This window comes from Salmo salar, chromosome 23 (genome assembly GCF_965601325.2).
Source record: "Salmo salar chromosome 23, fSalSal1, whole genome shotgun sequence".
In the NCBI taxonomy this organism is placed as follows: Eukaryota; Metazoa; Chordata; class Actinopteri; order Salmoniformes; family Salmonidae; genus Salmo; species Salmo salar.
The window spans coordinates 8268703-8293018 of record NC_138313.1 but is presented as its reverse complement, the minus strand read 5'-3'; the positions used below and the strand labels follow the sequence as shown (position 1 = coordinate 8293018).

The following is a 24316-nucleotide window of genomic DNA, read 5'->3' as shown; positions in this document are numbered from 1 at the left end:
AGGTCATACAGGCACGTGGAGGCCACACACACTACTGAGCCTCATTTTGACTTGTTTTAAGGACATTACATCAAAGTTGGATCAGCCTGTAGTGTGGTTTTCCACTTTAATTTTGAGTGTGACTCCAAATCCAGACCTCCATGGGTTGATTAAATTGGATTTCCATTACATTCAACTATGTAAAGAAAAAAGTATTTAATAAGATTATTTCATTCATTCAGATCTAGGATGTGTTATTTTAGTGTTCCCTTTATTTTTTTTGAGCAGTGTACTGCATATGTGCTTCCACAAATTTTTTTTTTTTTTTTAACTGGCTGCCTTCAGGTGAAGCTTGTGGGTATCCTAGAGCAAAACAGGTGGGGTTTCCTATAACTTTTTACCTGGGCTTTGCTTCGTTCATATTTAATTTGCTTCTGACAAACTTCCCAGTCCCTGCTGTTGACAAGCATACCTATAACATGATGCTGCCACCACAATACTTGAAAATACAGTAGTTTTCACTCTGTTATATTGGATTTGACCCAAACCTGAGGTTTTTAATTTAGGTCCAAACGTTTATTTATTTTCAGTATTACTTAATGGCCTTGCTGCAAACAGAATGGATGATTTGGAGTGGATTTTTTTTTTAACACAGGCTTCCTTCTGATGGGTTCTAACTCCTAAACTTGAAATATTGTTAATTATCAGGTATCCTATGGAAATGAGGAGTGCCATAGTCTGGTTTCTAAACCGGAAGTTAATCTGGAGGAGGAATGTATATGGTTGGGGCAATTAAGTTTGCCTTTCTTTTACTCAATACATTCCAATCACATAGTTGCAGGCACTGATAAGGGTGGAGAGATGTGGTTTAGTGAGGAATGGATGCCGAGGTCAGGTCGCATTAAGGGAGAAGGAACAATTTATTGTCCGCATCGCTTAACATTACATCTTTATTGCTAGGCAAGAAGTTAAGAGAGAAGTAGGATATTGCACCCAAATTGGGGTGTATATATACCTATGCTGGTAGCAACACGTCTTTGTCTGTTTAGGTGTCCGACCCTTTGGGTGAATAAGCTTGGTTTGAGCTTTTATAGTTGTCGATCAGTTTTAACTCGGTTCATTTAGAACAGGGGTGGGCAAACTTTTTGGCTCGAGAGCCACATTGGGATTTAGAAATTCACTGGAGGGCCGCATTTTTGGGGGGATTAATTGTTTGTTATAATCAATTTGCGGGGGACTCCTGAGTGACGCAGCGGTCTAAGGCACTGCATCACTACAGACCCGGGTTCGATCCCAGACTGTGTCACAGCTGGCCGTGACTGGGAGACGCGTGAGGCGGCACACAATTGGCCCAGCATCGTCCAGGTTAAGAGAGCGTTTGGCAGGCCGAGATTTCCTTGTCCAATCGTGCTTTAGCGACTCCTGTGGCGGGCCGGGCGCATGCATGCTGACACGGTCGCCAGGTGTACGGTGTTTCCTCCGAACATTGGTGCGGCTGGCTTCCGGGTTAAGCGGGCATTGTGTCAAGAAGCAGTACGGCTTGGCTGGGTCGTGTTTCTTAGGACGCATGGCTCTCGAACTTCGCCTCTCCTGAGTCCGTACGGAAGTTGCAGCGATGGAACAAGACTGTAACTACCAATTTGGATACTGCAAAAAAAGGGGTAAAAAACAAATGTACAACTTTTTTTTTTATCCGGGCCGTACTTTGACCCCCTTGATTTAGAACCTAACACTTCTTTTCACTTTATCATACATGCCAGTAATGTGGCGTGAATGCAGTGTTGTTGATCCTCTGTATCTTTTAAGTATTTTGGTGGCAGCATCATATTATGGGTATTCTTGTCACCAGCAAGGACTGGGAAGTTTGTCAGGATCAAAATACATATGAGGAGCAGAGCCCAGTTACAAAAGTTAGAGGAAAACCTGCTGTAGTCTTCTGAAAAATTCCACTATCCCAGGGTTAGGTTTTCAGCTGGACAATTACACAAATGTTAATACCAAAGTCACACCAGAATGGCTTTCCATGAGGTGGTGAGTATTCCAGAAAGGTGCATTCTCAGTCCTGATTTTAATCTGCTTGAAAATCAGGTTTTTAAATATTGCTGTCCGTCAATGATTCCCAACCAAGTTTACTGAGCTTGAGCAATTTTGAGAAAAATAATTGATTTATGTTGTGCAAGGTTGGTAGTCTTATTCAAAATGATTTACAGGTGTGAAGGCAAATGCAATCAATACATCTTCATTTTTTATGAAGATTAGTTTTCAATATTTTGTCTTACTTTGGAAGTGTGGACTAGGTTGTGTAATCGGTACATTTTTTAAATCTAATTTGAGGCAGCAAAATGTGAAGACTGAAAGGGGTGTGTATACTTTCACTATGCATTGTAAGGTGGTTTATGCTCCTGCACCATATCAACCACCATCTCAACTCCTTCTACTTGTCATGTGTACTTTATACTGAATGCCACACTCGATGTCAGTTAATTATAATTGGGTACCATTCTCCTCTCTCCCCCTGCAGATGCAGAGTGCCATTGGGCTGACACAGAGCTGAACAGGAGGAGAAAACTCTTCTGCAGTAAGGTGGAGGGCTACGGCAGCATCTGTAGCTGCAAGGACCCGGCCCCCATTGAGTTCAACCCAGACCCAGTAAGGCTCACGTCCCAAATGGCACCCTATTTAGTGCACTACTTTTTTATAAGGGCCCATCTGGATGATTGAACTCAAGCTGTCCCCCCTCCCCCTCCTTTTTCTAGCTCCCCAACAACAATGTGTTCAATGTTCCTGTGGCGGTCATCGCTGGGAACAGACCTAACTATCTGTACAGGTATGACTGAGATTCTGACGGGAAGGGATCTGAAAGTAGGGTTCAGACCAGAAACATTGTTTTGATCTTACAAATCAGTGCTGGTTTTCTGAGGCCAAATAGCAAACCCGAAATCTAAGACTGCCTGATGTCTTATCATTATTACGACCAGCTCTTTCTTCTCCATGTTAGGATGCTGAGGTCTCTGCTCTCGGCCCAGGGGGTCAACCCACAGATGGTCACAGTCTTCATCGATGGATACTATGAGGTACTGAGTTCCTTCTCTTTATCTTCACCCTCCTCCTTAACCATCTTCTCAACTGTATGGCATTTCATTTATTGCGCTTAAAGTCGTATGTGTGCATGCGTGCATGCGTGTGTGCGTACAGGAGCCCATGGATGTGGTGGAGCTGTTTGGACTGAAGGGGGTTCAACACACTCCCATCAGCATCAAGAATGCCAGAGTATCACAGGTGAGATGTCTGTCAGCCAACTCACTTGTCACACTCAGCAGCCTCCATCACAGACCAGCTGAAACGGTGTCAGTAATACAGTCATTAGTCAACTGGAAGTCACTTGTTTTGTCAAACACCAACAAATGAGACAATCAAAGGCAATGTTGTGTTGTAATGCACACAGTGTTTTGGCATCCATCACCCACTCACTACCACCTCTATACATCTGTCTGCTCTCTCCTTTCAGCACTACAAAGCCAGTCTCACTGCAACCTTCAACCTACACCCAGTGAGTATTTTCACCTTTCTGTCCACCAAATCCAGATCAGTAATTATGGTGTGGTTGATTTCTGCCAGTGTGGTTGATTTGTGTTTGATTTGCAGGATGCCAACTTTGCCATAGTCCTGGAGGAAGACCTAGATATCTCCATAGATTTCTTCAGGTAAGATCTCTAGTTTTAGATTGATGGATTTGGATCTCACGTGACTGGGAATACAGATATGCATCTGTTGGTCACAGATGCCTTTTTTTTTTTTTTTTAAAGTAGGGACGTGGATCAGAAAACCATAGAGTTTGCATAGAGTTGATCAGGCTGTTGATTGTGGAATGTTGTCCCACTCCTCTTCAACTGCTGTGCGAAGTTGCTGGATATTGGCGGGAACTGGATCACAGTGTTGTTCATGTCGATCCAGAGCATCCTAAACGTGCTCAATGGGTGACATGTCTGGTGAGTATAAAGGCAATGGAAGAAATGGGACATTTTCAGCTTGCAGGAATTGTGTACAGATCCTTGCGACATGGGGCTGTGCTTTATCATGCTGAAACATGAGGTGATGGCGGTGGATGAATGGCACGACAATGGGCCTCAGGATCCTTTCATGGTATCTTTGTGTATTCAAATTGCCATCTATAAAATGTAATTGTGTTCTTTGTTCATAGTTTATGCCTGCCCATACCATAAACCCATAGCAACATGGGTCACTCTGTTCAAAACGTTGACATCAACAAACCGCTCGCCCACACGATGCCATCTGCCCTGTACAGTTGAAACCGGAATTCATCCGTGAAGAACATACTTCTCCAGCGTGCCAGTGGCCATCGGAGGTGAGCATTTACCCACTGAAGTCAGTTATGACGCCAAACTGCAGTCAGGTCAAGACCCTGGGTAGGACGACGAGCACGCAGATGAGCTTTCCTGAGACGGTTTCTGAGTTTGTGCAGAAGTTCTTCGGTTGTGAAAACCCACAGTTTCATAAGCTGTCCGGGTGGCTGGTCTCAGACAATCCCGCAGCTGAAGAAGCCAGGTGTGGAGTTCCTGGGCTGGTGTGGTTACACGTGGTCTGCGGTTGTGGGGCCAGTTGGACGTACTGCCAAATTCTCTAAAATGACATTGGATGCAGCTTATGCTATAGAAATTAGCATTCATGATGCAGTCAGCATGCCAATGCAGGCTCCCTCAACTTGACATTTGTGGCATTGTTGTGTGACAGGTGCACCTGTGTAATCATGCTGTTAAATCAGCTTTTCGATATGCCACACCTGTCATGTGGATGGATTATCTTGGCAAAGGAGAAATGCTCACTAACAGGGATGGATGTTAACACATTTTTGCACAGCATTTGAGAGAGCAGCTTTCTGTGCGTATGGAACATTTCCTGGATCTTTTATTGCAGCTCATGAAACATGGGACCAACACTTTACATGTGTATATACAGTGCATTCTTAAAGTATTCAGACCCCTTCCCTTCTCTACATTTTGTTACGTTACAGCCTTATTCTAAAATTGATGAGGGATTTTTTTTTAATCAATCTACACACAATAATGATAATGACAAAGTGAACAGGTTTTATTTTTGCAAATTTATAAAAAAAACAGATACTTAAGTATTCAGACTTTGCTATTGAGCTCCAGTGGATCCTGTTTCCATTGATTATCCTTGATGTTTCTACAATTTGATTAGAGTCAACCTGTGGTAAATTCAATTGATTGGACATGATTTGGAAAGGCACATACCTGTCTATATAGGGTCCTACAGTTGATAGTGCATGTCAGAGCAAACACCAAGCCATGAGGTCGAAGGAATTGTCCGTAGAGCTCCGAGACAGGATTGTGTCGAAGCACAGATCTGGGGAAGGGTACCAAAACATTTCTGCAGCATTGAAGGTCTCCAAGAACACAGTGGCCTCCATCATTCTTAAATAGAAGAAGTTTGGAACCACCAAGACTCTTCCTAGAACCCTAACCCAGCCAAACTGAGCAATCAGGGGAGAAGGGCCTTGGTCAGGGAGGTGAGCAAGAACCCAATGGTCACTCGTGATTGAGATCAAGAGTTCCTCTGTGAAGATGGTTGTCCTTCTGGAAGGTTCTCCCATCTCTGCAGCACTCCACCTATCAGGCCTTTATGGTAGAGTGGCCAGACGGAAGCCACTCCTCAGTAAAAGGCACATGACCGCCCGCTTGGAGTTTGCCAAAAGGCTCCTAAAGGACTCTGACCACGAGAAACAAAATTCTCTGGTCAGATGAAACCAACATTAAACTCTTTTGCCTATATGCCAAGTGTCACGTCTACAGGAAACCTGTCACCATCCCTACAGTGAAGCATGGTGGTGGCAGCATCATACTGTGGGGATGTTTTTCAGCGGCAGGAACTGGGAGACCAGACAGGACCAAGGGAAAGATGAACGGGGCAAAGTACAGAGCGATCCTTGACTAAAACCTGCTCCAGAGGGCTCAGTACCTCAGACTGGGGTGAAGGTTCACCTTCCAACAGGACAACAACCCTAAGCACACAGCCAAGACAATGCAGGAGTGGCTTCAGGACAAGACTCAATGTCATTGAGTGGCCAAGCCAGAGCACGGACTTGAACCTGATCGAACATCTCTGGAGAGACCTGAAAATAGCTGTGCAGCGATGCTTCCCATCCAACTTGACAGAGCTTGAGAGGATCTGCAGAGAAGAATGGGAGAAACTCCCCAAATACAGGTGTGCCAAGCTTTTAGCGTCATACCCAAAAAGCCTCAAGGCTGTAATCGCTGCCAAAGGTGTTTCAACAAAGTACTGAGTAAAGGGTGTGAATACCTATGTAAATGTGATATTTCAGTTCAAAATTGTAGAAATATGCTAATATTTCAACAAACCTTTTTTTTCTTTGTCGTAATGGGGTATTGTGTAGATTGAGGGGGGAAAACGACTTATTAAAAAATGTATTAAGGCTGTAACGCAACAAAATGTGGAAAAACTGGAGTCAACACTTTCCGAATGCATTCTACATGCATACAGTGCATTTGGAAAGTATTCAGACCCCTAGACATTTTCCCAGTTCTTTTTACATTACAGCCTTAAAATAGATTTTTAAAAAAAATACAAATTCCTCATCAAGCTACCCCCATAATGACAAAGCAAAAACTGATTTAGAAATGTTTGCAAATGTATAAAAAATACAGATAAGTTATATTCCATTTACATAAGTATTCAGACCCGCTTCCGACATCTTTTAGAGTCCATGCCCACGATGAATTGAGGCTGTTCTGTGGTGTGAGGTGCAACTCAACATTAGGAAGGTGTTCTTAATGTGTAGTACACTTCTTAATGTGTAGTACACTCAATCTCAGCGCAAAGATCATTGGAAGGTTGTCAGTCAGTTTAATGTAGCCGAGTATGTGCTTTAGAATGAATATTGCTATTATTGACCAAAAGGGGGCAGTAGATCCACATGTTTCCTGCTTTACTAAATCTCTCTCTCTCCTTTGTTTGCCCCAAGCCTTAAATGTATTAACTGTTGAACATGTGCTACTTCTCCAGCTCTGTCCTCCGTTAACTAATGAGAAATGGCTTACAAACATTTGGAGTATGGGGCCAACTGAATTCAATGCTTTTTTAACCTCGCAAACATGCTCTTCAAAAGAGCTGGTAGAGATGGTTCAACTGTCACATACAGGAATGGAATGCATTTGTGGTAGGGAATCATAGACTTGATCACCTTTATTGATCCCCAGCGTGAAGACATCCAAGTGTTGTGGTGAACTCATGCTGTTGTAGTAGTGACCATTGTCTTCAGTCAGATGGTGTCATTCCTATGCGACTCTTGTCCCTCAACCAATGTGACAGATCAGTGCAGGCGGAATCGACGCGACATCTGAAATAAGACAATGGTTGGTGACATGTTATGGTTGTTTTTCCTGTCCAGTTTCCTGAGCCAGACCGTCCATCTGCTCAACGAGGACGACAGCTTATACTGCATCTCAGCCTGGAACGACCAGGTCAGTGTCCTCCTCCTCTCGATACTTTCCACCCTTTAAACATTTTCCTTTCGTTGCTGTAGCTCAGTTGGTAGAGCATGGCGCTTGCAGCGCCAGGATAGTGGGTTCAATTCCCTTGGACCACTGTACGTAAAATGTATGCATGCATGCCATTTGCAGGCCCAAAGTGAGATTTGGTTAGGGGGCCCCCCACCTCATGGCAAAGCATTTGTGGCCCCTCTTGATGACGGAGAGAGAAATGTACATTTTTTTAAAAGTAAATTTCGTGCAATTCTACACATTTTGCCATACAGAGAAAATGTGTTTTAAATGCCCACGAGTAGAATTTCACTTTTTGTCAGCTGAAAGACGATGCCAATAGCTTACCAATGATGTTGCACAACAATTTAAGTCTAGTCATTGTTTTAGTATGATATACTGTATTTGGAGTTGAAATGGGAAATCCCGAAGTGGTAACTTATGATATTTTCAGTGCCAATGCCGTGTGTTTCCCCTATATGACGTGCTAATACTTTTCAGTCTCTTTTCAGAGCTGGGTTTTATTTGAATGTTACCACCCACCAGCATGGCATTGTTTATTAATCAGAAACACCTGCAAAGTTCTTTCTCTTCGAGTTGCGACTGAGCTGAGCAATATAATAGATAAGGTTTGGCTGAGCCAAACCGTTTTCCCATAGCCTACACTTGGCTGCCTGAGATGGGGCGCAAATTAAACTTATGTTTTTGCATCTCCACTTTTTTACCAGGAAATTATCATAATCCATTGGATAATTTGTCAAATTTCACTTATTTTTGAGCTAGTCTGTATAAAAATATAAACTCAGGAAAAAAAAGAAACGTCCCTTTTTCAGGACACTGTCTTTTAAAGATAATTCATAAAAATCCAAATAACTTCACAGATCTTCATTGTAAAGGGTTTAAACATTGTTTCCCATGCTTGTTCAATGAACCATAAGCAAGTAATGAACATGCACCTGTGGAACGGTCGTTAAGACACTAACAGCTTAGACGGTAGGCAATTAAGGTCACAGTTATGAAAACTTAAGACACTAAAGAGGCCTTTCTACAGACTGAAAAACACCAAAAGAAAGCTGCCCAGTGTCCCTACTCATCTGCGTGAATGTGCTTTAGGCATGCTGCAAGGAGGCATGAGGACTGCAGATGTGGCCAGGGCAATAAATTGCAACGTCCGTACTGTGAGATGCCTAAGACAGAGCTATAGGGAGACAGGCTGGGTAGCTGGTCATCCTCGCAGTGGCAAACCACGTGTAACAACACCTGCACAGAACGGTACATCTGAACATCACACCTGCGGGACAGGTACAGGATGGCAACAACAACTGCCCGAGTTACACCAGGGAACGAACAATCCCTCCATCAGTGCTCAGACTGCCCGCAATAGTCTGAGAGAGGCTGGAGTGAGGGCTTGTAGGCCTGTTGTAAGGCAGGTCCTCACCAGACATCACCGGCAACAACATCGCCTATGGGCACAAACCCACTGTCGCTGGACCAAACAGGACTGGCAAAAATGTCTCTTCACTGGTGAGTCACGGTTTTGTCTCACCAGGGGTGATGGTCGGATTCGAGTTTATCGTCGAAGGAATGAGCGTTACGCCGAGGCCTGTACTCTGGGGCAGTGTGTCACAGCATCATTGGACTGAGCTTGTTGTCATTGCAGGCAATCTCAACGCTGTGCGTTACAGGGAAGACATCCTCCTCTCTCATGTGGTACCCTTCCTGCAGGCTCATCCTGACATGACCCTCCAGCATGACAATGCCACCAGCCATACTGCTCGTTCTGTGCGTGATTTTCTGCAAGACAGGAATGTCAGTGTTCTACCATGGCCAGCGAATATCCCGGATCTCAGTCCCATTGAGCACGTCTGGGACCTGTTGGATCGGAGGGTGAGGGCTAGGGCCATTCCACCCCCCCACCCCCCCGAAATGTCCGGGAACTTGCAGGTGCCTTGGTGGAAGAGTGGGGTAACATCTCACAGCAAGAACAGTAAAATCTGGTGCAGTCCATGAGGAGGAGATGCACTGCAGTACTTAATGCAGCTGGCGGCTACACTAGATACTGTTACTTTTCATTTTTACCCCCCCTCCCCCTTGTTCAGGGACACATTATTCCATTTCTGTCATGTCTGTGGAACTTGTTCAGTTTATGTCTCAGTTGTTGAATCTTGTTATGTTCATACAAATATTTACACGTTAAGTTTGCTGAAAATAAGCGCAGTTGACAGTGAGAGGACGTTTCTTTTTTTGCTGAGTTTATATACACTAAGTGTAGAATCTTTAAAACATTTTTATTTAAGAACACCTTTTCCATGTCATAGACTGTCCAGGTGCGCAACTCAATATTAGGAAGGTGTTCTTAATGTTTTGTACACTGAGTGTATATGACCATTTTATAAATGGTAAACTTGCATGTAACATGATTGCATTTTGGAACCCCGCTCCCCCCACCACCCCAAGATTAATGGTTTTGACCACGCTTCACTGCTTTTGATTGGTGCAGCTAGAAATCACAAGTGTTTATCCTATATTATAAACTGGGTGGTTTTACATATCATTTGCGGAGTGCATCATGAGCAAAGTCATTGTAGCCTATGATTTGACTTCCCCTAGCTGTGAGAACCATGACATGAGCACAGGCTGACTTATCACTGCTATAGCACAGCTGAATAGCCTGCCAGCAGCCAACCAAAGGTTGCACCGTGTCCATTACAATGTAGAACAACGCGACACTAGTCCAAATCGTTCAATAGTTAGGCTACCCATATACCATTATTATTATTTATTTTTTCCGGAGCCGCAATTCATGAAATATGCCAGGACTTTGGATATAACAATAGATGGCAAAGTCAAAGATACTGGTTTCCCTTATCCATTGAACATTTCCCTAAATGCTTATGACAAATCCAGCTCCAGAACCAACTGTAGCCAGCTGGCTAATCTTTTGAATAAGGTGTAGCAACAACAGATAACATTAGCTGGATAAATTAGGTTAGCATGCTAGCTAAATACACTGACAGCTGTCAGGGCCCTACTTGTGATATCTCCGCAACATGTGGAAATCAACAACGTTCCCACCCCCAATTCGTGAATATGTATTAGCAGGTTGCGTCATTCTTCGGAGGTGGAACCTAAACGAGAATTTCCTCTATAGGACAGTAATCATGTAGAAATAGGGGTGGAATTGCCCTCTGGTGGGGGCCTTTTTAAAGTTACAATTCTACACATTTTGCCATGACTTGTGCCACGTTAATATGATATCTGAGTGAGAATGACTAACAAAATCAATGGGGGGCCCATGGAGGACAGGGCCCCTGGGCACGTGCCCGGTCAGTATTTGGCCATGATTACTACAAGTTTAGATGGCTGGTTAGACTACCTACCAATCAAAACATTGACATTGCTAATCGAATGACTGACATAAAAAAAATTGCTGTTGCACAACCAAATTTCAAAATGGCACCTGGTATATTTGACTATTCTTACTCTCAATAGTAAGTTGAGACACTGGCTGAGTTCTGCCTTAAGGTTCTGGGGGCCCTTAAGGCGTCAGCATGCTTCAGTTCGGCTGGCTCCTAGCCAAACTCGCCTAGCCGAACCAACGAGTGTGCTGACATACTCCCTTAATAGACCTTCGCTTGAAAAATGAGAAAAAAAGTGTCAGTAGTACTGTTTGTCCATTTTGAGACACCGTTGCCAGTATACACTTCCTCAAATTAGTCAGAATCAATCTAAAATAACTCAAATATGTCATACATTTTTGTTTTTGCAGAGGATCTTAGTTGTGTATTTTTACATCTTACTAAGCTGTTTGGTGCAGTATTTCTCAATAAAAAATTTGCATGAAAATGAGTCTCTCAATGAATGACAACAAAGACTTTATTGAAGAATCCCTACTCTTGGGCAATCACTGACGAAGGGGCGTAGACTTCGTCTCCGAACTTCGGCTTGCCTCTAGAAAAAAATGTTGTGTGCCCAAACAGCCTTAAAACCCACACCGAAGTCCAAAATGAACAAAAACGTCACGAAATGTCATAATATATGCACAAACTCTTCCGAACTGTTTTGGCTGAGAAGCATGCAGACACCTTAAGCCACCACTTATTTCGCTTATGCCTTGAGCTGGCCCTGCACCCATGACACTAAGTTGCTTTGGATAAAAGGGTCTGGGAATTTACATATATTACTGTAATGTGTGGAAATTGTGTTTTATGTAGTTTTTAATATCTGTTATAATGCTGCTGTGCAGGGTTATGAGCACACAGCAGAGGACCCAGCTCTCCTCTACAGAGTGGAGAGTATGCCAGGCCTGGGCTGGGTGCTGAAGAAGAGTCTCTACAAGGACGAACTGGAGCCCAAGTGGCCCACGCCTGAGAAGGTACTGGCATACGTGTGTGTGCGTGCAGTGTTTCTGAAACTGATAGTTAATATTTTCTGTCTGATAATGACAATGCGCGCGTGTGTGTGTGTGTGTGTGTAGCTGTGGGACTGGGACATGTGGATGCGTATGCCAGAACAGAGGAAAGGCAGAGAGTGTATCATCCCTGACGTGTCCCGCTCCTACCACTTTGGCATCATCGGACTCAACATGAACGGCTACTTCCACGTAAGGCCCTCTTCTTCACTACTAGAATACTATGGTTTAGCCTTTCATGCCATCTGCTCAGGCTGGCTTACATTTTAAAGTGAACTTGATGATGAATCAGGATACTGACATATTTTCTCAGTGGGTTTTCATAAGCCGATTATGGGTTTGACCTGTCTTGCATTTGAGTGTTTCTTCCTAATTTATCTCCTCTAGGAAGTGTATTTCAAGAAGCACAGGCTCAACACGGTCCCTAATGTCCAGCTGAAGAATGTAGACGGCTTGAAGAAAGATGCCTACGAGCTGGAGATTCAGAACTTACTTAAGTGAGTGAGCATGTATCAGATATAGTCCACAAATTAAGCTATGTGTTGGTTTTACACACATGTGTATATATATTTATCTCCACCGAGATTCACTTCTAAATGGGTAGTTGTTGCCTCAATAACTAAGTCTATGGGAACAGCTAGCATGTCAATATGCTAACGCTAGTAGCAAAGTACACAGCCCCCCCCCACCACCCTTGCCACCACTGCTGTAAAAAATCCTCGGGAAATCTTTTTGGTGACTAAAGTGTGTGTTATTCTGTGTTGTGCTCAGAGAGGCTGATGTGCTGGACCACAGTAAGAACCCATGTGAGGACTTGTTCATCCCTGATACAGAGGGGAAGACCTATGTCATGTACATCAAGATGGAGCTGGAGACTGACACATCCACCTGGACTGAGCTCGCCAAGGTAAAGGTGGAGGAAGGGGAATTAAGGGGGAGGGGAGGGAATGAAAGGGAGGGAGGGGAGATACAGAGACAAGCTCTTCACATTTCAATATACAGTGCCTTCAGAAAGTATTCAGATGAGATGTTTCTACATCTAGATTGGAGTTCACCTCAGGTCAATTCAATTGATTGGACATGATTTGGAACGGCACACACCTGTCTCTATAAGGTCCTACAGTTGGCAATCCAAGACTCTTCCTAGAGCTGGCCAAACTGAGCAATCAGGGGAGAAGGGGCCGATGGACACTCTGACAGAGCGGCAGAGTTCCTCTGTGGAGATGGGTGAACCTTCCAGAAGGAAAACCATCTCTGCAGCACTTCACCAATCAGGATTTATGGTAGTGGCCAGACTGAAGCCACTCCTCAGTAAAAGGTACATGACCGCCCACTTAGAGTTTGCCAAAAGGCTCCTAAACCAAGTTTTTCTGGTCTGATGAAACCAAGATTGAGCTCTTTGGCCTGAATGCCAAGCCTCACGTCTGGAGGAAACCTAGCACCATTTCTACGGTGAAGCATGGTGGTGGCAGCATCATTCTGTGGGGATGTTTTTCAGCGGCAGGGACTGGGAAACTAGTCAGGATCGAGGGAAAGATGAACGGTGCAAAGTAGAGAGATCCTTGATGAAAACCTGCTCCAGATTGCAACAGGACAACGACCCTAAGTACACAGCCAAAACAATGCAGGAGTGGCTTTGGGAGCCCGGACTGCAACCTGATCGAACATCTTTGGAGAGACCTGAAAATAGCTGACAGCTTGAGAGGATCTGCAGAGAAGAATGAGAGAAACTCCCCAAATACAGGTGTGCCAAGCTTGTAGCGTCATACCTAGGAAGACTTGAGGCTCTAATCCCTGCCAAAGGTGCTTCAACAAAGTACTGAGTAAAGGGTCTGAAAATGTGATATTTCAGTTTTTAATGTCTACAAACCTGTTTTGCTTTGTCATTATGGGGTATTGTGTGTATATTGATGAAGAAAATAACAATTTAATAAATTTTAGAACGAGGCTGTAACGTAACAAAATGTGGAAAAAGTCAAGGAGGTTTTAACATTAAAATGAATTGTCACATTATTATTTATTATAATTTTTTATTGTTTGCCTTGTCTTTGAAGAGTGTTTTGTGGACTAACGTATGTGCTGTCCTCAGTGTCTCCATGTGTGGGATCTGGATGTGAGGGGGTACCACAACGGCCTGTGGAGGCTCTTCAGGAAGAGGAACCATGTCCTGGTTGTGGCCGTTCCTATCTCACCATACTCGTAAGTTATTATAGTGCATCACTGTGGTTATGGTTAAGGCCCCTCAACGCTTTTACATTTTTTTTTTTTTTTTAACTAGGCAAGTCAGTTAAGAACAGATTGCAGTACTTCACAACAGAGTGACAATGTATACTCAACTAAACTTTAAAAAAAAGAGTCCCATCTAACTTATTTCCATCGCTAATATCTATATTTGTTCCTCTCTCTTCACTTTGTTCAGTGTGAAGAAGCCAGTGAACATTACACCCATCCACCTAGAGCCTCCGCCCAAAGAAGAGGGAGCCCCCATGGAGCAGCGTTAGCCCAACACCTCCACACACCCTCTCACAATGCTATCGACTGGTAATAAGGTCATTCTTGCAGGGGCTTGTGGCGTCGGAGAGCCATTTTCTTTACACTATATCACACAGAGGGGGGTATGTGGTGTAGAAGTGATCCACACTGCCTACTGAGGTAGCTTGAGAATCTTGATTCCTGAGGTCAGATTTGGCACCAGATTCGTTTCTTTACACTGCAAAAATAGTCTCTTTTGAAACTGGTTTCAAAATAGCATGGTGTAGAAGGTGGAGTAGCCCACCACACACACTCTCTCTAGCCTGGCCTTAACGCCAACACCCTTACCCTACTACCAACACCACCCTCCTGGCCTCACCACAGACAGCAGGGCTTCTTGGAAGTAGTGTTTTTATGGTGGTCAGACACTGACTGGACTGCACCACTGATCATCATTGGTCTTTCACTGTGTGGAGGTTCACTAGAAGAAGGTTTTTGACGAAGTGGGAGATTGACCGTATTAGGCTGTGGCACAGGATTCCATCCAAATGGTTACGTATATATAGCTATGCCCCTTACTGACACTCCACCTGTGAATTCTCGGAGAAGAGGAGAGGGGACAAAGGCTGGACCAGAAAGGAGTACAAAAGGGATCTGTTAACATTTACTGCATCTTTGATGCGTCTCCTTTACGACGGTTGGATGATGTTTGAAAGAAACAAACTGGATGAAAAGGGGGAGAAGGAGAGGGAGGATAATTGACGCTCAAATCTCACCCCCAGCTTTGTGGGGACACATCCGCATAAATAAGTGGCTTCTGATGAAACTTGCCCAACCAGAAAATAATGTATTTTCTTTTTATTTCTAAGTGCTTTGTCAATCCTGTATACATTAACTTATGTTTATTTATTTCACTTGCCAGTATATCAACCAACAAGTGTTTGAAATGTTTTATTTTTAATCTGATTTTTATTAATATCAATTCATTAAAAAAAAAAATTTTTAGGCCTAACGTTTACAGATCTGATATAATAATGTACAGTTGAAGTCGGAAGTTTACATACACCTTAGCCAAATACATTATTTAAACTCAGTTTTTCACAATTGTTGACATTTAATCAGAGTAAAAATTCCCTGTCTTATGTCAGTTAGGATCACCACTTTATTTTAAGAATGTGAAATGTCAATAATAGTAGAGAATTATTTATTTCAGCTTTTTTTTATTTCATCACTTTCCCAGTGGGTCAGAAGTTTACATACACTCAATTAGTATTTGATAACATTGCCTTTTTAAATTGTTTAACTTGGGTCAAATGTTTCCGGTTGCCTTCTACAAGCTTCCCACAATAAGTTGGGTGAATTTTGGCCCATTCCTCCTGACAGAGCTAGTGTAACTGAGTCAGGTTTGTTGGCCTCCTTGCTTGCACATGCTTTTTCAGTTCTGCCCACAAATCTTCTATGGGATAGAGGTCAGGGCTTTATGTTGGCCACTCCAATACCTTGACTTTGTTGTCCTTAAGCCATTTCGCCACAACTTTGGAAGTATGCTTGGGGTCATTGTCCATTTGGAAGACCCATTTGCGACCAAGCTTTAATTTCCTGACTGATGTCTTGAGATGTTGCTTCAATATATCCACATAATTTTCATACCTCATGATGCCATCAATTTTGTTAAGTGCACCAGTCCCTCCTGCAGCAAAGCACCCCCACAACAGGATGCCACCCCCGTGCTTCATGGTTGGGATGGTGTTCTTCGGCTTGCAAGCATCCCCCTTTTTCCTCCAAACATAATGATGGTCATTATGGCCAAGCAGTTCTATTTTTGTTTCATCAGACCAGAGGACATTTCTCCAAAAAGTACAATATTTGTCCCCATGTGCAGTTGCAAACTGTAGTCTGGCTTTTTTTTGGATCAGTGGCTTCTTCCTTGCTGAGCAGCCTTTCAAGTTATGTCGATATAGGAGTTGTTTTACTGTGGATATAGATACTTTTGTACTTGTTTTCTCCAGCATCTTCACAAGGTCCTTTGCTGTTGTTCTGGGATTGATTTGCACTTTTCGCACCAATGTACGTTCATCTCTAGGAGACAGAACGCGTCTCCTTCCTGAGCGGTATGATGGCTTTGTGGTCCCATGGTGTTTATACTTGCGTACTATTGTTTGTACAGATGAACGTGGTACCTTCTTTGGAAATTGCTCTCAAGGAAGAACCGGACTTGTGGAGGTCCACCATTTTTTTTTCTGAGGTTTTTTCTGATTTTTTTTGATTTACCCATGTCAAGCAAAGAGGCACTGAGTTTGAGGTCTTGAAATACATCCACAGGTACACCTCCAATTGACTCAAATTATGTCAATTAGCATATCCGAAGCTTCTAAAGCCATGACATCATTTTCTGGAATTTTCCAAGCTGTTTTAAAGGCACAGTGAACTTCTGATACAATCTGAACGGCGGAAATAATCTCTCTGTAAACAATTGTTGGGAAAATTACTTGTCATGCACAAAGTAGATGTCCTAACCGACTGGCCAAAACTATAGTTTGTTAATAATACATTTGTGGAGTGGTTGAAAAACAAGTTTTAATGACTCCAACCTAAGTGTATGTAAACTTCTGACTTCAACTGTACATCTAGATATCTATCTGAATAAAAAGGCTCCGCTTATAATTTTTTTTCTTCATTAACCTGTGTTTAAAGTGCTAGTTTTTGCATATTAGGTACATAAGAGATATGGCACCCTATTTCCTATATAGTGCGCTACTTTTGGCCAGAGCCCTGTGGGTCCCGGACAAAAGTCGCACACTCTTTAGGGAATAGGGTGCCATTTGCCATGCAAATAACAGTGGTTAACATCAACCCATGAACACTAAAGTCTGTTGTCAGTCTGTTTCTGCACAGTGTGGTTAAGAGACATTTTGAGGTACTACTGGTGTAGTATTTCAGGAAGCCTATCTTTTTTAAAATTTTTGATATGTTATCAATATATATCTACTGTAGGGTTGAATGGTGATAATTGTTTGTACAAGTAGGTATATTGTATATCAGTTTTTGCAGAGGTTTTTCTTTGTGTGTGACTGCAATGTGTTTCATCAGTACTATGCCGATATTCTGCAGCTAAAACAATGTTTTTCAGTTCAGTCATAATAACCACTTGTTATTTTGCAGTATCACAGGACTGTGTGTGTGTGTGTGTGTGTGTGTGTGTGTGTGCGCGTGCGTGCAATGGACATTTCAGCGGGAAGAACCTGGTCATGATCATCTCGTTGTCTAGCTCTACAGGCCTCTAATTTCAAAGACAGATCTATTATAATGGCAGTTTGTCTGTTTTGATAATGGTCCATAGACATTTGTTTTGCAGTTTGACTTACATGTGAAGTATTAGTCTTTCTCATTGAAATGAATAAATATGTTTTTTAATTCTGGTGTCAGTTTTTCTTGCAGTGTTTGTATTATTGATTGGGGTAGTGAAAGAATGCTTAGGTGTGTGATTAACATAAGCATGTGAATTTATAATAGCGGTGAATCTACAGCAGGCGTAACATTGATTTATTACTTTGGAATATTTGTAATTTTCTCGTTCTTGGTGAGGTTTTCATTCAGTGTGGAAAGTAATACAACAAAAAACGCACACACTTTGTAATCAAAACTTTCTCCATCTATAAATCAGTATATGTTGTTGAATACTGATTTAATACCTGGGTGTGTATTATCTCTCATTCATATGTAGGAACATACTGTTAAAAAAATGTAACACCAAGGCAACCTATCAGACATGGCACTACAATTACTACCTATTGTATGTTCAACAAAACATCTCAGCAGACATTTTTAGCCAGGTAGCAACGCATGTACATGGACCCCACCGCGGCTGCCACCTAGGAGAGAGAAACGTGTTAGGAAGATTAGATTACAGCTATAATGACATGGCTTTAATTACATGTAACAGCCTCTGTTTCCAACACTAGCTGTCATTATGGCCACAAGGTTTTCCTGACATGACATGACCAGACCTACGTATGACTGAACCATAACAGGACAAACTCCTTAGTCCTTCCCTAGTCTAAATATCCTATAGGATGAGTGATTTTCCAATAGGATTCTTCTCTCTAGTTTTTTTCTAAGTCTGCAATCTGGATCCCTGCACAGTCTCATTGAAGATAATGATCACTTTTCTAGTCTCTCTGGATTAAAACCTAATTATGACAAGTGTACCATATTACGTATTGGATCGTTAAAAGACAGTGTTTACACTACCTTGTAGTTTACCAATAAAATGGGTGGATGGTGAAGTAGACCTACTTGGTATTCACATCTCAAAAAATATACTGCTCAAAAAATAAAGGGAACACTAAAATAACACATCCTAGATCTGAATGAATGAATGAAATAATCTTATTAAATACTTTTTTCTTTACATAGTTGAATGTGCTGAAAACAAAATCACACAAAAATAATCAATGGAAATCCAATTTATCAACCCATGGAGGTCTGGATTTGGAGTCACACTCAAAATTAAAGTGGAAAACCACAATACAGGCTGATCCAACTTTGATGTAATGTCCTTAAAACAAGTCAAAATGAGGCTCAGTAGTGTGTGGCCTCCACGTGCCTGTATGACCTCTACAACGCCTGGGCATGCTCCTGATGAGGTGGCGGGTGGTCTCCTGAGGGATCTCCTCCCAGACCTGGACTATAGCATCCGCCAACTGCTGGACAGTCTGTGGTGCAACGTGGCGTTGGTGGATGGAGCGAGACATGATGTCCCAGATGTGCTCAATTGGATTCAGGTCTGGGGAACGGGCAGGCCAGTCCATAGCAACAATGCCTTCCTCTTGCAGGAACTGCTGACACACTCCAGCCACATGAGGTCTAGCATTGTCTTGCATTAGGAGGAACCCAGGGCCAACCGCACCAGCATATGGTCTCACAAGGGGTCTGAGGATCTCATCTCGGTACCTAATGGCAGTCAGGCTACCTCTGGTGAGCACATGGAGGGCTGTGCGCCCCCCCAAAGAAATGCCACCCCACACCATGACTGACCCACCGCCAAACCGGTCATGCTGGAGGATGTTGCAGGCAGCAGAACGTTCTCCACGGCGTCTCCAGACTCTGTCACGTCTATCACGTGCTCAGTGTGAACCTGCTTTCATCTGTGAAGAGCACAGGACGCCAGTGGCGAATTTGCCAATCTTGGTGTTCTCTGGCAAATGCCAAACGTCCTGCACGGTGTTGGGCTGTAAGCACAACCCCCACCTGTGGACGTCGGGCCCTCATACCACCCTCATGGAGTCCGTTTCTGACCGTTTGAGCAGACACATGCACATTTGTGGCCTGCTGGAGGTCATTTTGCAGGGCTCTGGCAGTGCTCCTCCTGCTCCGCCTTGCACAAAGGCGGAGGTAGCGGTCCTGCTGCTGGGTTGTTGCCCTCCTACGGCCTCCTCCACGTCTCCTGATGTACTGGCCTGTCTCCTGGTAATGCCTCCATGCTCTGGACACTACGCTGACAGACACAGCAAACCTTCTTGCCACAGCTCGCATTGATTGCCATCCTGGATGAGCTGCACTACCTGAGCCACTTGTGTGGGTTGTAGACTCCGTCTCATGCTACCACTAGAGTGAAAGCACCGCCAGCATTCAAAAGTGACCAATACATCAGCCATGAAGCATAGGAACTGAGAAGTGGTCTGTGGTCCCCACCTGCAGAACCACTCCTTTATTGGGGGTGTCTTGCTAATTACCTATAATTTCCACCTGTTGTCTATTCCATTTGCACAACAGCATGTGAAATCTATTGTCAATCAGTGTTGCTTCCTAAGTGGACAGTTTGATTTCACAGAAGTGTGATTGACTTGGAGTTACATTGTGTTGTTTAAGTGTTCCCTTTATTTTTTTGAGCAGTGTATAAATTAACTTACCACAATCAATTTAAATAGATAAGATTCTGCAACCATGGAGAGGTAAATACTTGTTTATTTTTGGAAAAATCACATTGATTAACTGTTTGGTCCTATCACAGTTTACTTACTTACTAATGGCACTGCCTACTCCAGACAACTCATTTTTTAAATATGAGCAAATAATATTTCATTTTATTTGGAATGCTAAGCCAGACAAAATTAAACGTACCTATTTATATAAAGAATATGAGTTTGGGGGGATAAAATGATGAAATATTAAAGCTTTAAACCTCTCACTAAAAGCTTCACTCATACATAAATTATACTTAAATCCAAAATGGTTCTCCACTAGATTATTAAGAAAAGCTCATCCTTTTTTCAAAAATGGCCTTTTTGCCTTTATACAGATTACAATTTCTCATTGCCGACTAATTGAAAATTAAATTTGGTTTAAAGTATCGCCCTTTCTTAAACAAGCCAAACAAAGCTGCTTACAATTTTTTATTCTCCAGAAAAGATGGAACAAATATTACAACAAATGTTATGGTTAAACTCAAATATACTGACTAATAAAAAAACATTCTTTATGGATAAAAAAAAGGTATTATATTTATTCATTATATTATGAATAGAAATGGAGGAGTTATGTCACATACACAGCTATCGAAAATATAGGGGAATATCTGCTCAATCCAAATTTACAACCAACTGATTGCAGCGTTACCACAAAAATGGAGGAGGCAAGTGGAAAAGGGAAAAGGTAGGGAACTTGTTTGCCTGCCATATATTAAAGATACAAATTGGCTGAAAGGAACTGGCATAAATAGAAAAACATACCAGTTTCATTTGAGGACAAAAATGTTGACAGTTGCGCTATACAGGTTGCAAAATAAATGCAAAGAGATTTTCGATGTACCAATTCCATGGCACGTGGTTTATGAACTGGTACAAAAAAACTATTGTATTGTCCCTAAGTAGCTTGTTTCTGGCCACAGGTTCAGAAATGATTTTAAAAAATCACAACATATGCTTAAAATTAACCTTACAAACAGCAGTGTTGGGCGAGTTGGAAAGCCATAGTCAGTCAATAAATAATATAATAATACTCATAGGAATGGTTTTCAGCTTTATCTTACAATTTGTGGATACTATACAATTGGAAAGGTAAAATAATTATGTAAAACATCACAACACAATTGAAAAATATAATGGCACATGGAAACCAAACGAGGGTGTTCTATGGTGATAGGTGGGATGGGCTGAGAGTGGCTGAGGGTTGGGATTAAAGAGTTTATGTTTGGTAATGTATTATTGTTATCTGACTGCTTTATATAAAAGTACCATGTAGGTAAAATATGTATGCAAAATGTGTATGTAAAATGTATATGTAAAATGTTTGTTTAAGTAGCAGAAAAGCTGTAAAAAAAACTGATATTTGTCCTCCGAAGGGGGGGTAAAAAATTTTTGTAGCCTTCCACAAGCTTCCCACAATAAGTTGGGTGAAAATTGGGTGAATCCTGACTGATGTCTTGAGATGTTGCTTCAATATATCCACATAATTTTCCTCCCTCATGATGCCATCTATTTTGGTTAGAATGTGTTGACTAGTGTATGGCAAACTCAGCAGGTATGTGTAAAAATGTCAGTCATGAGGACTCCCGAAGGACTTGGATGGTTCAGGCTCACCATTCTCTAACAATGATGGTACCTGTCTGTCTTGCTTTTTGATATACTGTTAGATTTAGGTAAACATACCTCTGTCATGGTGTTGTTCCAGATCTCGGTGACATACTGCCATACGGATTCTTCAAGGCAGGGGTGGCCCATGCTTTCAGGATTCCCTCGGCCTGGAGACAAGACACGCACACAGATACCTGTAGTGCACGTACACACACTGCAGCACATAGAGCCACTAAACTCCTACCGTCAAGGACCGCAACACACACACACACACACACACACACACACACACACACACACACACACACACACACACACACACACACACACACACACACACACACACACACACACACACACACACACACACACACACACCCCCCTCCACACCACCGAACGAACCCACAATATATAGGCTGCTTTTATAGGCTTGGAGGGTAGATCTCAGGCAGTCACCTATGCATCAATAATGAAATACATTTCCATCTGAACCAAAGAAAGCACATGGGAAATAAACAGCCATAGCCTGAACCTCAGAAACTTAAATGGGCCATTTTTTCTATTTTCTCTTTTGTGCTTGTAAGTGGGAACATTTACATATATATTGATGCTTCTGGTCGTCCAGTCAAGGCATTTTTTCCCCCACTGTTTTTTTTATACCATATCTATTTCATGCAGAGAGAGCACATCTATAAAATACAAAGGGATATGTTCATGCCAGAGCGCTTATTGTAGAGAGAGTGGATTCCTGCTTGTCATCAGCAAGGACTAGGGATTTTTTTTTTAACTCAGGGTTGTGAATACTTATGTAAATTATATTTTTATATTTTTCATTTCTATAAACATGTTTTCACTTTGTTATTATGGTGTATTGTGTGTCGATGGGTGAGATTTTTTTTTTTTTAATCCATTTTGAATTCAGGTTGTAACAACAAAATGTGGAATAAGTAAAGGAAATTGAATACATTCTGAAGGCAGAGGGTTTTCTTTAATGGAAAGTGGATAGAGTGTGGTGTTCCTCAAGGCAGCTGTCTTGGCCCTCTACAGCTCTCTATTTTTACTACCATAGCAAGTTAAATCCCTGCAACCCTTAACAAAGAGCTGCAATCAGTTTTAGAATGGGTGGCTAGTAATAAGCTAGTCCTAAATATATTTAAAAACTTAGCATTGTATTTGGGACAAATTATTAGTTAAACCCTAAACCTCCTCTAAATCTAGTAATCTAGTAATTATTAATGTGGTTGAGGAGACTAAACTACTTGGTGTAACACTAGTGTATGTGCTGCAAAGAGTGACATAGGCTAATTGCAGTTGGCCCAGAACAGGGCAGAACGTCTGCCCTTAAATGTACATGGAGGGCTAATATCAACACCATGCATATCAAATCTCTCCTGGTTCAAAATAGAGGAAAGATTGACTGCATCACTACTGGTCTTTGTGAGAGGTATTGACGTGTTAAAAGTACGAACTGTCTGTTCAATCATTTAATGCACAGCTCAGAAACTCATACATACCCCACAAGACGTGCCACCAGAGGTCTCTTCACAGTCCTCAAGTCCAGAACAGAGGCTCGGAAACATACAGTACTATACAGTATATAGCCATGAGTACATGGAACTCTCTTCCACCTCAGGTAACTCAAGCTAGCAGTAAAAAGAGATTTAAAAAAACAGATAAAAGCAACACCTCACCACACAACGCAAACTGTGAAGAGACACACACTCTAAAATACACACACACTCCACACACCATTCTTAGTAATATAATGTAGTATTGTAATGCAATAATGGAGCAATGCAAATTGGTATAATGCACAATGTTTTGTATGATATAATGTTTTATCTCTTTTTGGACCCCTAGGAAGAGTAGCTGCTGCCTTGGTCAGTAAAGAATTGTGGTCAGTAGAGGAAACTTTAAGCTCGTCTCTCAATTTAAAAAAACTTGTCAATACTTTGCCCCTTGATAACTAGCGCACTTCTGTATGTTGTAAACGTGTCACATGTTTGCTGCCCATATCATTGCATAGTGCAGAAAATACACGAGAGCTTGCTTTAACAAAGTTAACCATTTTCACTGTAGTGTCCAAAACGTCTTTCAAGCTGTCAGGCGTTCCTTTGGCAGCAAGAACCTCTTGGTGGATGCTGCAGTGTACCCAATTGTCGTCGGGAGCAACTGCTTGCACGAGCGTTACCATTCCACTATGTCTGCCTGTCATGGCTTTTGCGCCATCAGTACAGATACCAACATGAGCAGCAGAGTAACAGTTAATGTGATTGGATGTTAATTATTTGACTAGGTTACCTGTATTTGACATTGTGTTGTTATTTTGCTGAACACTA

At 42.2% G+C, this 24316-nt stretch overlaps 1 protein-coding gene across 3 annotated transcripts in view; it reads left to right on the top strand.

The window, feature by feature from the left end:
• The window catches only part of pomgnt1 (protein O-linked mannose N-acetylglucosaminyltransferase 1 (beta 1,2-)), a 29098-nt gene extending 11281 nt beyond the window's left edge, over positions 1–17817 (top strand). For all 3 annotated transcript variants that reach the window (XM_014168768.3, XM_014168767.3, XM_014168769.3), the window contains exons 9-21: positions 2501–2628; positions 2736–2806; positions 2978–3053; positions 3175–3258; positions 3488–3529; positions 3625–3683; positions 7430–7502; positions 11767–11895; positions 11998–12123; positions 12319–12428; positions 12703–12838; positions 14021–14130; positions 14351–17817. In XM_014168768.3, coding sequence (XP_014024243.1) covers positions 2501–2628; positions 2736–2806; positions 2978–3053; positions 3175–3258; positions 3488–3529; positions 3625–3683; positions 7430–7502; positions 11767–11895; positions 11998–12123; positions 12319–12428; positions 12703–12838; positions 14021–14130; positions 14351–14432 — 1226 coding nt within the window. In that variant the 3' untranslated portion in view covers positions 14433–17817. The remainder of the gene's footprint in view (positions 1–2500; positions 2629–2735; positions 2807–2977; positions 3054–3174; positions 3259–3487; positions 3530–3624; positions 3684–7429; positions 7503–11766; positions 11896–11997; positions 12124–12318; positions 12429–12702; positions 12839–14020; positions 14131–14350) is intronic.
• Positions 17818–24316: the final 6499 nt, after the last annotated feature.